Raw genomic sequence first — 13,644 nt, forward strand, 5'->3', positions numbered from 1 at the left:
ATGCGTTCAACCCCAGGACCCTTGGGAGTAGTACGTGGCCGGGAGGAGGAAGTTCCAGATGCTGTCATCCTGAGAGACCCCTAGGAATCTGCTTCTCAAGCCTCTGCAAATTTGAGGCACATGGGTAAGCAACCTCATGCTTCAAAGCTTGCGAAAGGACCCAAGAATACGTGGCATAAAGGAGAAGGATGATTACTGGTTGGCAACCCTCCTTAACCACCATTATAGGGGGAAGGTCTCATAACTCATCCTGTCCCCACAGAGAGTGCAGATAAAATCTCTTGAGGACACGTTAAAGAGGATTTTATTGAACATTTTTCCTGACTCCAGTAGGTTACAGTGTCGTGGAAAAGGTAGTTTTGAGTCTTCTGTTGGTCAAGATAGAAGTGTGGAGAAAGCACCCGCAAGTGAGGCATTTTGGAATTTTTTTAGTCCTTGCCGCCCAGGGCTGTCAGCTTCCACATCCCATTGGCAGCATCTGCATCACATGGTGAACAATTACCTCAGGGCCAAAACAGAGATGGAGAGCTTTCCAGCTGACGATCCACTGACTTACTGGTTTATGAGAATAGACCACTGGCCATAACTTGCCCAGTATGCTATTGAGTTGTTGGGCTGCCCTGCATCCAGCATGTTTTCAGAATGGTCATTCATTGCTGCAGGGGGTTTCTTTACTGATCATAGAACGCGTATGTCCACAGACTCAGAGTCTTGCATTACCAGCTATGAAGCCCCTGATGCCGATTTCCACCGGATTATTTGATCGTGTGTACGCGGCATTAGTGAGCCACTCAACCAAGTCTTGTGCGTCCTTTGACGTAATCGCATGCACCTTCTGCAATTTGCCACTTTGGCTCAAGCCTGTTGCTCCTGCCCTACCCCTACCACCCCTGCAGATGGGCCTGCCTCTTCCTCTGCCTGTCATTTTTTAAATGACCCTGTGACAAAAGTCTCTAGAGAAGTGCAGTATGTATGTGGAAGAAGGTATATAACACCCCGCTTCAATCTGTCGTTTTTGGGGGCCACTGGTCTATCACACCAGTTATAATACTTTTTTTTATTGCATTTGTCACTCTTTGTAGTATCGCTGCAGAACCGCTCAGCAGTCACAATGCTGCACAGTGGAAATGCACCATGCTATGCTTTCTATATGTGCAAGTATTTTATACGTGTATTACACACCTATATACTGCACGCCAAATAGTACACCTATACCAGTCCTTAAAAGAAACTTTGTGGACCTAGTAGCTAGTGATTTGCAGACTGTCCCTCAGTCCCTACACTGATAAAAGACTGCTGCAGAATAGGGCAGTAGTCAGCAGCAGTGCACCACAACCCTATATATTGTACACCTATACCAGTCCTTACAAGGACCATTGTGGACCTAGTAGCTAGTAATTTGCAGACTGTCCCTCAGTCCCTACACTGATAAAGGACTGCTGCAGAATAGGACAGTAATCTGCAGCACAGCCCTGCACCAGCACCCTATATATTGTACACCTATACCAGTCCTTAAAAGGACCTTTGTGGACCTAGTAGCTAGTGATTTGCAGACTGTCCCTCCGTACCTACACTGATAAAAGGCTGATGCAAAATTGGGCAGCAGTCAAGTATAATATTCTTTCTATGTTTGGAAGAAAGTATATTATACGTGTACAACCCTATATACTGTACACCTATACCAGTCCTTAAAAGGACCTGTGTGGACCTAATAGTAATAGCTAGTGATTAAACTGACTGTCCCTGCTCCACACAGCATCCTGTCCCTACACTGACAAGACAGCTGCAGAATCAGTCAGCAGTGCACTCAGCAATCACCAGCACAGCAGTGCACCAGAACCCTATATACTGTACACCTATACCAGTCCTTAAAAGGACCTTTGTGGACCTAATAGTAATAGCTAGCTAGTGATTAAACTGACTCTCCCTGCTGCACACAGCGTCCTGTCCCTACACTGACAAAAGACAGGCTGCTGCAATCACCATCACAGCAGTGTACTGAACCCTATATACTGTACTACACCTATACCAGTCCATAAAAGGACTTTTATGGACCTAATAGCTAGCGATTTGTGTCACTACAGTCTCTCCCTGCTACACACAGCGTCCTGTCCCTAAACTGACATAAGACAGAATATAAAATGGCCGCCAGATCAGGTCTATTTATAAGGTAGGGGGAATGTCCAATTGTCCATGTGCTGAAATGTCTCAATTGGCTGTCCTGTACCCCATGATGGATGTGTCATCATGGGTCAAAGTTCTTTCACACTGTAAACACATATGTCCGCCGGGTGAACAGCGGCAATAGTCCGCCGATCGAGCGAATCGCGAACACGCAAAATTCGCTGCAAACCAACTGCCGGGCGAACAGTTCGGCCATCCCTAGTTTGCATGGTATACATCAGGGATTTCCAAACTACGGCCTTCCAGCTGTTGCAGAACTACACCCGTGAGGTATTGTAAAACTCATTGACAGACATGACTAGGCATGATGGGAATTGTAGTTCTTGAACAACTGGAGGGCCATAGTTTGGAGACCCCTGGTATACATTAAGTTAAAAATAGTTTTGGGCGCAATTTGGACATTTTCACTTAGGGGTGTACTCACTTTTGTGAGATACTGTGTGTAATATAACCGATGCAGCACGATGCAGCCTTGAATGATTCTGCATCGATACAGAGAACGACTGCATCACGATTGCGCAAATTACTCCATCTCAGCTCGACCTGCCTCTCCTGGTAGAGCCCTGCCCTGCCTCAACTGGGGCTGGGAGGGAGGGAAAGAGCAGAGTTGCACGGAGCTGACCTGGGAGCTGTATTGTGGTTATTGGCTAGTACACAATGGCTGGTTTTGTGGCAGTCCGTATGGACTGTATGAAGTTTTCTCCTCCAGGTACAGGTTAAGTGTCCCTGCAGTGTCCCCTTTACTTGCCCCGCACCCTCCCCCCTTAGCTCAGTCTGAGTGGATGAAGTCTCTTCCTGGATATGTGCTGCACCCCTCCCTCTCCTCTGCAGGCTCCTGCTGGGTGACTCCACTCCGGCAGGTGAGATGTGTGCATGTCCCTTGGTGACATCAGGTTGATGCTGTGTGTTGTAGTGTGGGGAAGTGACTGGCTGCTATGGGGTTCCCAAACCCCGAAAACCTCCTCTCCGCATTTCCTAGCCATTGCTCTATAGCAGAAAAAGGAAGAAGAAGTGCTTAAGTCTCCTGTTCACCCTCCTCAAATAGCACCCCACCTCTCCACCCTCAACAAAAGTCTTTTTTTTTTCCTTTTTTTTAAGAAAAGATGATAAAAAAAAAGTTATTGCTTGAATTTTTTTTTTATGAAAACCATATGCAGTAATTGTGATGCATTACAGAACCTAATCGTTGACAGGTAAATTGTAATCAATTCATGAGACCAGTGAAGATGCGCACCTGTCGTTTTAAGTCCTGCATATACAGTATTTCCAACTTTTTTATTCATTTTTCATTGGTTTAACATGACACATTGTATATTTTTTCCAGCCTGTAACATGGGGACATGAAAGTGAGAAGCAAGAGTATGGAAGAAAATGTAAAAAACATGGAACAGATGAAAAATGGAAAATAGCAGAAATAATAAAAGTAGGTGGTAAAGAGAAGAGAGGTAGAACTAAGAATGATATAAATAGAAAGGTTGTGCAGAAAAAAACTCCAAAAAAAAATGGTGATTGAAAATCACATTAAAGCTCACCCCACACATTACAATCCATGCGTACAATTACCTTTTGAACTACCAACTATGTAGTGCCAGGGCCTGCATGATTGGATATAAATTAATGTGAAAGATTAGCTAACAGAAACCCCCTATCCCCACATTTAACATCAGCTTTGTAAATCTAAAGTTGAGAAGTGGATTGTACAAAGATCGTATGGTCCGACTAATGTGACCTTTAGAAGTGTTTAGGTTTCACTTCTTAAAGAAGCCTACTTTTTTTTTTTATGCTGTATACTTACGTTTACTTTCGCTCCTTTCACACAGTGGAATTGCGGGTATCCACTGACTATCAATGTTGCATGAGATTAAACCAGACCCCCTCAGAACGAAGTCCTTATCGCACTCAAACGATATAGCAGAATTCAATGTATATGGGCCAATGAACCCTGACAGTCTTCTTGAATTTGTAACATTTGGATTAGGGCAATTTACAGCTAAAGATTAGGAGAAAATAAAAATTAATAACTGGAGGTGGCATATAAATGGTGACATTATGCTGCACTACAATATTTTTCAACCATCACAAAAAAAAACAAATATGTATCAGGCCGCGTACACACGCGGGGACTGTTCGCCCAACTTTGTCCGCTGAACAGTGTTTCGGCGGACAGTCCGCTCGTGTGTGGGCTTTCAGCGGACAGTTTCAGCGAACAGTCCGCTGAACAAGGTTTTTCGGAAATTCCGAAAAACTGTCCGCTGAAACTTTGTTTCAGCGAACAGTCCCCTCGTGTGTAGGCTTGTTCGTCAAACTAAGTTCCGCGCATGCTCAGAAAGGATTTACACGCCGAAAGTTATAATGCAGTGTATAGGACGTCGTATTTTTCGTCCCGTCGTACGTGCCGTTCACGTCATCGCGCACGGTTTCAGCAAACTGTTCGTTCGTCGTGTGTGGCCATGTCCGTCCATGCTAATTTTGAGCGGACTGTTTGCTGAAACTGTTTGACGGACAAAGTTGGGCGAACAGTCCCCGCGTGTGTACGCGGCCTAAGTATCACTAATCATTATGTATGCAAAACTGTAAAGGTCAAGACCAGATTTTTGATCAGGTTTCCTGCTGTACCCATATTTAGGGTTTAACATGAAGTATAGTCACATACATAATGCCCCAATGCTGCAATTCTGTCTGCAATCTCAAACTGAATCTGCACTTTGCAACTGTGCTATTCATTTTCAATGGCACCTAAAATGCGGTGCATGTATGCCACGATTATATCACAATAAATCGTGAACCAATATGGTTACAGTCACCTTAACTTTTTTCTTGCTGAAACTAACCTCTAAAATGATAGATCCTAGCCTACAATACATTGATACGAGCACAAAAAAGCCATATTTCTAACCTTTGCATGTAGGAGAATTGGAACTCCACTCTCCTGTTCCTGTACAGGATATAGAAGCATCGCCCACAACTTGGAAAGGCTTCTGGCATGAAAACGTTACAGAATCCAAATATGTGTACTCCTCTTTTTGTGGATGATATTCTCCATTAGCTGGCGATTCTGGTGCAGCACATAATACTTCTATAAGTAAAATAAAATGACAGAATATACACATTTAGAGAAAAAAAAAAAGTTCCCTCATAATTTTAAAGTGAAAGACAACAGATTCATATAAGCATGGCTCATCAAAACTTGTTTATATCTAAAAAATCAGAGCACGGATACAGTTTTGTTATTTTTATGCAACCTTGTGTCCCACAGTATAGGTTTAAAGTGGTAGTAAAGGCCTTTTGTTCATGTTTTACCCGACAGGTAAGCCAATAAAAAGGCTTACCTGTAGATACTGTAAATATCTGCATGTGCACCGTTTAGGAAATTTTTACTTGTGTAGTCGCCAGTGACATCACCGGCGCATGCGCTCTGGATGGATCGGCATACCCGTGCCATTCCTTCAGAGCCCTGTGCCATAAACAGTGATGTCATCATGGCTCAGCCATTCAAAAGGACCGGAGCCTGCAAACCAGGAAGGAAGACCGGATGAAGATGGAAGCCCTGTCGGGGTAGAGGACTTAAATTTTAAGCTAAGTTTCACATAATGTGCTAGTATGTGGTGCATACTAGCACATCATAACATTGCCTTGCAGGGGAAAAGTTTTTTGTTTGAGTTCACTACCAGTTTAAGATTTGGAGCTGTACCTAGGCCTGTACTTGGTTTAAAGTGATTGTAAAACTTTTTTTTTTTTTTTAATAACAAACATGTTACAGCCCTGGTCCTCCTCTTCTGGGGTCCCCCACCAGAGCTCTTGGCTTCGCCCTATTGCCAAGTGCCCCCATAGCAAGCTGCTTGCTATGGTGGCACTCATGAGTGCTCGATTCTGAGCTGCACTCTGTGTCCATTAATGCAGAGCGTTGCACAGTCTCGCCCCCCAATCTCTTACTGGTTGCGATTGATAGCAGCAGAAGCCAACGACTTCTGCTGCTGCCTCTCTGTCCAGTGAGGAGAAAGCCAAGATAGATGCTGCTCTTTGGCACAGAACTGGATCAAGTTCGGGCTCAGGTAAGTATAGAGGGAGCCGCATACAGGTGGTTTGCATTAGAGATAGACGAACTTCCGATGGGATGTTTCGCGAACGCGGCCAAAAGCTCGAACCGCAAAGGGCCCCATTGACTTCAATGGCAGGCGAACTTTAAAAACCTACAGGTCATATTTTCAGCCACAAAATACTTATTAGCTGTGCCCACATAGTCCCACCACATGGCCACTGACATAACACATGTATGAAGTGAATCTGGGATCGACAACTGCAAGCATTCTTTTTCTATCTGTGAAATTTTGATAATTCAGGACTCAGGAGCGCATGAAGGCAATGGAGGAGAGGAAAGGTCAGGGTAGGCTATGAAGAGGGTGCAGGAGATGATCACCAGCACCGTGATATAGAGCACTGACACCAGCACCGTGATAGAGTGCACTGACACCAGCACCGTGATAGAGTGCACTGACACCAGCACCGTGAGAGTACACTGACACCAGCACCGTGATAACGTGCACTGACACCAGCACCGTGATGGAGAGCACTGACACCAGCACCGTGATGGAGAGCATTGACACCAGCACCGTGATAGAGAGCGCTGACACCAGCACCGTGATAGAGAGCGCTGACACTAGCACCGTGATAGAGAGCGCTGACACTAGCACCGTGATAGAGAGCGCTGACACCAGCACCGTGATAGAGAGCGCTGACACCAGCACCGTGATAGAGAGCGCTGAAACCAGCACCGTGATAGAGAGCACTGACACCAGCACCATGATAGAGAGCGCTGACACCAGCACCGTGATAGAGAGCTCTGACACCAGCACCGTGATAGAGTGCTCTGACACCAGCACCGTGATAGAGTGCACTGACACCAGCACCGTGATAGAGTGCGCTGACACCAGCACCGTGATATAGAGCACTGACACCAGCACCGTGATATAGAGCACTGACACCAGCACCATGATATAGCGCACTGACACCAGCACCGTGATATAGCGCACTGACATCAGCACCGAAATAGAGTGCACTGACACCATCACCGAGATAGAGAGCACTGACAGCAGCACTGATACCAGCAACTCGCTGCTGGGCCCCAAAAATATGACACCACTCAACCTCTTCAAACAGGAGGGTACGGGCATATAGTACGGTGTGCTTTTTTGTACAAGGAAGTGAGCCAAATGTAGAAAAAAGGTCTGTGTGCTTGATTAAATAAATAGTTTATAGAGATATACATGGTCTACTGGTCACATGTGTTGAATTCTTCCAAGATCCATGCCTCATTCATTTTTAGAAATGTGAGGTAGTCAACACTGTCGTGAGCTAGGCGAGTACGCTTATCGGTCATGATCCCCTCTGCTGCGCTGAACGTCCTTTCGGACAGGACACTGGACGAGGGGCAAGCCAACAGTTCCATTGCAAATTGGGCAAGCTCTGACCAGAGGTCAAGCCTGCCCACCCAGTAGTCCAGGGGTTCATTACTCCTCAGAGTGTCCACATCGGCCGTTAACCCGATGTAGTCGGACACCTGTCGGTCTAGGCGTTCCCTGATGCTGGATCCGGATGACACCTGTTGATGGGTCGGCTGCAAGAATGACCTCATGTCAGAAGTCACCAACACATCTTCAAACCGGCCTCTTCTTGCAGGCGCTGTTGGATTGGTACCCGCAACTCTTTCTCTGGGAGTGGGAATTCCTCCTCTGCCAGCGCACGCAAAAGCAGAATGCAGCATTTCTCGAAGCAAGGCCTGGAAGTGCTCCTTTCTGACAGCCCTATGTGACGGTGGTAACATTTCCGCCATTTTGTGTTTGTACCAGGGGTCTAAGTACGTTGCCACCCAGTACTGGTCCTTGACCCTTATGCTTTTTATACGGGGGTCCCTGTTAAAACACTGGGGCACGAAGGCCCCTATTTGCACTAAACTGGAAGCGGTGTGGTGGCCTGGCTCCTGCTCATCATCTAGGATAATGTCATCCTCCTCGTTCTCCTCTCTCCATCCACGCACACAACAGGGATCCCAGAAAGATTTAAAGCATGCTCTTCTTGCTCCTCCTCATACGCCCCGGCACCATCCTCCTCTGACTCCTCTTCAGACTCCGGTTGTTGACTTGTCTCAGATAGAGTAGCCCCCCCTGGAATTCATCCAGCATTGTGACTTCCTCATCTTCCTGCTCCTGCTCCTCCACGGCTTGATCAATGACACGATGCAATGCACGCTCCATAAAAAAGGCATAAGGTACAATGTCACTGATGTCGCCATGGCTGCGACTGACCAGTTTGGTGATCTCATCAAATGGCCGCAGAAGTCTGCATGCATCGCACATGAGCAGCCACTGGAGCGGTGAAAAAAACCCCAGCTCCCCAGAACCTGTTCTGCCGCAGAGTTCATACAGGTAGACGTTAATTGCCCATTTCTGATGGAGCAGCCTATCAAGGGATTTCCAAACTATGGCCCTCCAGCTGTTGCAGAACTACACATCCCATGAGGCATTGTAAAACTCATTGACAGACATGACTAGGCATGATGGGAATTGTAGTTCTTGAACAACTGGTATACATTAAGTTAAAAATAGTTTTTTTTGTACTCACCATAAAATCCTTTTCTCTGAAGTTCACTGGCTGACACAGCTCCATTAATCTTGACCATAGGGTTGTTATGCCACCTTCAGGAGAGGACTAGGCAGAACATGTTATACATGTGAAAACAGAACTTTACAGTTCCACCCAGGGGGGCGGTCCCTCCAGTAACATCCCCTCAGCCTGCCTCCTGCAGCTCAGTACATCAACAAGCAGTATAACGTAAACCAATAGGAGGGGAGGGTACTGTGTCAGTCAGTGAACTTCAGAGAAAAGGATTTTACGGTGAGTACAAAAATCCTATTTTCTTTAAACAGAAAAAGGAGTGCAGAACTGCAACATTACACGGCCGCGTGTAAAGCTTTGCGGCCAAAGCAGGCATCAGACGAAGCGCTTACATCCACTTTGTAGAATTTGGTAAAAGTGTGAATGGACGACTAAACCCTGAGCATCTGTGGGGCATCCTCAAATGGAAGGTATAGGAGTGCAAGGTCTCCAACATCCACCAGCACCGTGATGTCGTCATGGAGGAGTGAAAGAGGACTCCAGTGGCAACCTGTGAAGCTCTGGTGAACTCCATGCCCAAGAGGGTTAAGGCAGTGCTGGCCACACAAAATATTGACACATTGGGCCCAATTTGGACATTTTCACTTAGGGGTGTACTCACTTTTGTGAGATACTGTGTGTAATATAACCGATGCAGCACGATGCAGCCTTGAATGATTCTGCATCGATGCAGAGAACGACTGCATCACGATTGCGCAAATTACGCCATCTCAGCTCGACCTGCCTCTCCTGGTAGAGCCCTGCCCTGCCCCACCTGGGAGCAGGGCTGGACTGGGACAGAAATTTGGCCCTGTACTTCATCCAGACCGACCCACTTTAATTTTGCAAACACACAAAAAACAGTATATAAACTGTATGCAATTGCACAAAAAAGCCTCTAGAGAGCCCCCCTTACATCAGGGTCCCCAGAGAGCCCCTCCTTACATTTGGGTCCCCAGAGAGCCTCCCCTTACATCAGGGTCCCCATATAGCCTTCCCCTTACATCAGGGTCCCCAGAGAGCCCCTCTTACATCAGAGTCCCCAGAGATCATCAGCCTTACATCAGGGTCCCTAGAGAGCCAACCCCTTACATCCGAGTCCCCACAGAGCCCCCCCTTACATCCGGGGTCCACAGAGAGCCTCTCTTTTATATCAGGTTCCCCAGAGAGCCCCTGGCTTACATCAGGGTCCCCAAAGAGCCCCTCCTTACATCTGGGTCACCAGAAAGAGGGCAGGTAGTGGATCGGGACCCTGGGGTTGGGGACTCCTGGACTGACTTGGGGCTATGGGCCCTAGATTCAGGGCTATACCCCCAAAAGTCCCCCCCAGCGATGCCACTGGCTGTCACTGAAACCGGCCCACTGAGCCATCGACCCACCGGGAAACTCCCTATAGTCCCTATGGCCAGTACATGCCTGCCTGGGAGGGAGGCATGTATTGTGGTTATTGGCTAGTACACTGTGGCTGGTTTTGCAGCAGTCTGTATGAACTGTATGAAGTTTTCTCCTCCGGGTACAGGTTAAGTGTCTCCGCAGTGTCCCCTCTACTGGCCCTGTGCCCTCCCCCCTTAGCTCAGTCTGAGTGGATGAAGTCTCTTCCTGGATATGTGCTGCACCCCTCCCTCTCCTCTGCAGGCTCCTGCTGGGTGACTCCACTACGGCAGGTGAGATGTGTGCATGTCCCTTGGTGACATCAGGTTGATGTTGTGTGTTGTAGTGTGGGGAAGTGACTGGCTGCTATGGGGTTCCCAAACCCCGATAACCTCCTCCCCACATTTCTCAGCCATTGCTCTATAGCAGAAAAAGGAAGAAGAAGTGCTTAAGTCTCCTGTTCACCCTCCTCAAATAGCACCCCACCTCTCCACCCTCAACAAAATAGCCCCTGCTGCATGCAGGGAGTGTCTTTTTTTTCCCTTTTTTTTAAGAAAAGATGATAAAAAAAAAAGTTATTGCTTGAATTTTTTTTAATGAAAACCATATGCAGTAATTGTGATGCATTGCAGAAGCTAATCGTTGACAGGTAAATTGTAATCAATTCATGAGACCAGTGAAGATGCGCACCTGTCGTTTTAAGTCCTGCATATACAGTATTTCCAACTTTTTTATTAATTTTTCATTGGTTTAACATGACACATTGTATATTTTTTCCAGCCTATGTAACATGGAGACATGAAAGTGGGAAGCAAGAGTATGGAAGAAAATGTAAAAAACATGGAACAGATGAAAAACGGAAAATAGCAGAAAGAATAAAAGTAGGTGGTAAAGAGAAGAGAGGTAGAACTAAGAATGATATATATAGAAAGGTTGTGCAGAAAAAAAAAAACCAAAAATGGTGATTGAAAATCACATTAAAGCTCACACCACACATTACAATCTATGCGAACAATTACCTTTTGAACTACCAACTATGTAGTGCCAGGGCCTGCATGATTGGATACAAATTAATGTGAAAGATTAGCCAACAGAAACCCCCTATCCCCCCATTTAACATCAGCTTTGTAAATCTAAAGTTGAGAAGTTGATTGTACAAAGATCGTATGGTCCGACTAATGTGACCTTTAGAAGTGTTTAGGTTTCACTTCTTAAAGAAGCCTACTTTCTTTTTTTTTTATGCTGTATACTTACGTTTACTTTCTCTCCCTCTCCATTCACACAGTGGAATTGCGGGTATCCACTGACTATCAATGTTGCATGAGATTAAACCAGACCCCCTCAGAACGAAGTCCTTATCGCACTCAAACGATATAGCAGAATTCAATGTATATGGGCCAGTGAACCCTGACAGTCTTCTTGAATTTTTAACATTTGGATTAGGGCAATTTACAGCTAAAGATTAGGAGAAAATAAAAATTAATAACGGGAGGTGGCATATAAATGGTGACATTATGCTGCACTACAATATTTTCCAACCATCACAAAAAAACAAATATGTATAAGTATCACTAATCATTATGTATGCAAAACTGTAAAGGTCAAGACCAGATTTTTGATCAGGTTTCCTGCTGTACCCATATTTAGGGTTTAACATGAAGTATAGTCACATACATAATGCCCCAATGCTGCAATTCTGTCTGCAATCTCAAACTGAATCTGCACTTTGCAACTGTGCTATTCATTTTCAATGGCACCTAAAATGCGGTGCATGTATGCCACGATTATATCGCAATAAATCGTGAACCAATATGGTTACAGTCACCTTAACTTTTATCTTGCTGAAACTAACCTCTAAAATGATAGATCCTAGCCTACAATACATTGATACGAGCACAGAAAAGCCATATTTCTAACCTTTGCATGTAGGAGAATTGGAACTCCACTCCCCTGTTCCTGTACAGGATATAGAAGCATCGCCCGCAACTTCTAAAGGCTTCTGGCATGAAAACGTTACAGAATCCAAATACGTATACTCATCTTTTTGTGGATGATATTCTCCATTAGCTGGCGATTCTGGTGCAGCACATAATACTTCTATAAGTAACTAAAAAGGTTCCCTCATAATTTTAAAGTGAAAGACAACAGATTCATATAAGCATGGCTCATCAAAACTTAAACAGTAGAGTTCATATCTATAAAATCAGAGCACGGATACAGTTTTGTTATTTGTATGCAACCTTGTGTCCCACAGTATAGTTTTAAAGTGGTAGTAAAGGCCTTTTTTCATGTTTTACCCGACAGGTAAGCCTATAAGAAGGCTTACCTGTAGATACTGTAAATATCTGCATGTGCACCGTTTAGGACATTTTTACTTGTGTAGTTGCCAGTGACATCACCGACGCATGCGCTCTGGATGGATTGGCATATCCGTGCCATTCCTTAAGAGCCCTGTGCCATAAACAGTGATGTCATCATGGCTCAGCCATTCAAAAGGACCGGAGCCTGCAAACCAGGAAGGAAGACCGGATGAAGATGGAAGCCCTGTCAGGGGTAGAGGACTTAAATATTAAGGTAAGTTTCACAAAATGTGCTAGTATGTGATGCATACTAGCACATTATAACATTGCCTTGCAGGGGAAAAGTTTTTTGTCTGAGTTCACTACCAGTTTAAGATTTGGAGCTGTACATAGGCCTGTGCTTGGATTAAAGTGATTGTAAAACTTTTTTTTTTTTATAACAAACACGTTATACTTGCATGCTCTGAGCAGTGGTTTAGCACAGAACAGTCCTGGTCCTCCTCTTCTGGGGTCCCCCACCAGATCTCTTGGCTTTGCCCTATTGCCAAGTGCCCCCATAGCAAGCTGCTTGCTATGGTAGCACTCATGAGAGCTCAATTCTGAGCTGCACTCTGTGTCCATTAATGCAGAGCGTGGCACAGTCTCGCCCCCCAATCTCTTACTGGTTGCGATTGATAGCAGCAGAAACCAACGACTTCTGCTGCTGCCTCTCTGTCCAGTGAGGAGAAAGCCAAGATAGATGCTGCTCTTGGGCATAGAACTGGATCAAGTTCGGGCTCAGGTAAGTATAGAGGGAGGTTAGCCGCATACAGGTGGTTTGCATGGTATACATCAGGGATTTCCAAACTATGCCCCTCCAGCTGTTGCAGAACTACACATCCCATGAGGCATTGTAAAACTCATCGACAGACATGACTAGGTATGATGGGAATTGTAGTTCTTGAACAACTGGAGGGCCATAGTTTGGAGACCCCTGGTATACATTAAGTTAAAAATAGTATTTTTGTACTCACCATAAAATCCTTTTCCCTCCAGTAACATCCCCTCAGCCTGCCTCCTGCAGTCCGTACATCAACAAGCAGATTAACGTAAACCAATAGGAGGGGAGGGTACTGTGATTTTACGGTGAGTACAAAAA

At 45.4% G+C, this 13,644-nt stretch overlaps 1 protein-coding gene across 8 annotated transcripts in view; it reads right to left on the reverse strand.

The window, feature by feature from the left end:
- Nucleotides 1-13,644, reverse strand: part of LOC143982457 (zona pellucida sperm-binding protein 3 receptor-like) — a 633,312-nt gene that overhangs the window by 456,797 nt on the left and 162,871 nt on the right. For 6 of the 8 annotated variants that reach the window (XM_077481173.1, XM_077481174.1, XM_077481171.1 and 3 more), the window contains exons 4-7: nucleotides 12,124-12,303; nucleotides 11,461-11,661; nucleotides 5,081-5,260; nucleotides 3,980-4,174 (exon numbers count right to left, since the gene is read on the reverse strand). In XM_077481173.1, coding sequence (XP_077337299.1) covers nucleotides 3,980-4,174; nucleotides 5,081-5,260; nucleotides 11,461-11,661; nucleotides 12,124-12,303 — 756 coding nt within the window. The remainder of the gene's footprint in view (nucleotides 1-3,979; nucleotides 4,175-5,080; nucleotides 5,261-11,460; nucleotides 11,662-12,123; nucleotides 12,304-13,644) is intronic. The other 2 variants (XM_077481170.1, XM_077481175.1) reach the window with 2 other exon arrangements.

The sequence above is a fragment of the Lithobates pipiens genome, unplaced genomic scaffold, assembly GCF_037356315.1.
Source record: "Lithobates pipiens isolate NorthernLeopardFrog02 unplaced genomic scaffold, aLitPip1_a1.2 Scaffold_16, whole genome shotgun sequence".
NCBI classification, from domain to species: Eukaryota; Metazoa; Chordata; class Amphibia; order Anura; family Ranidae; genus Lithobates; species Lithobates pipiens.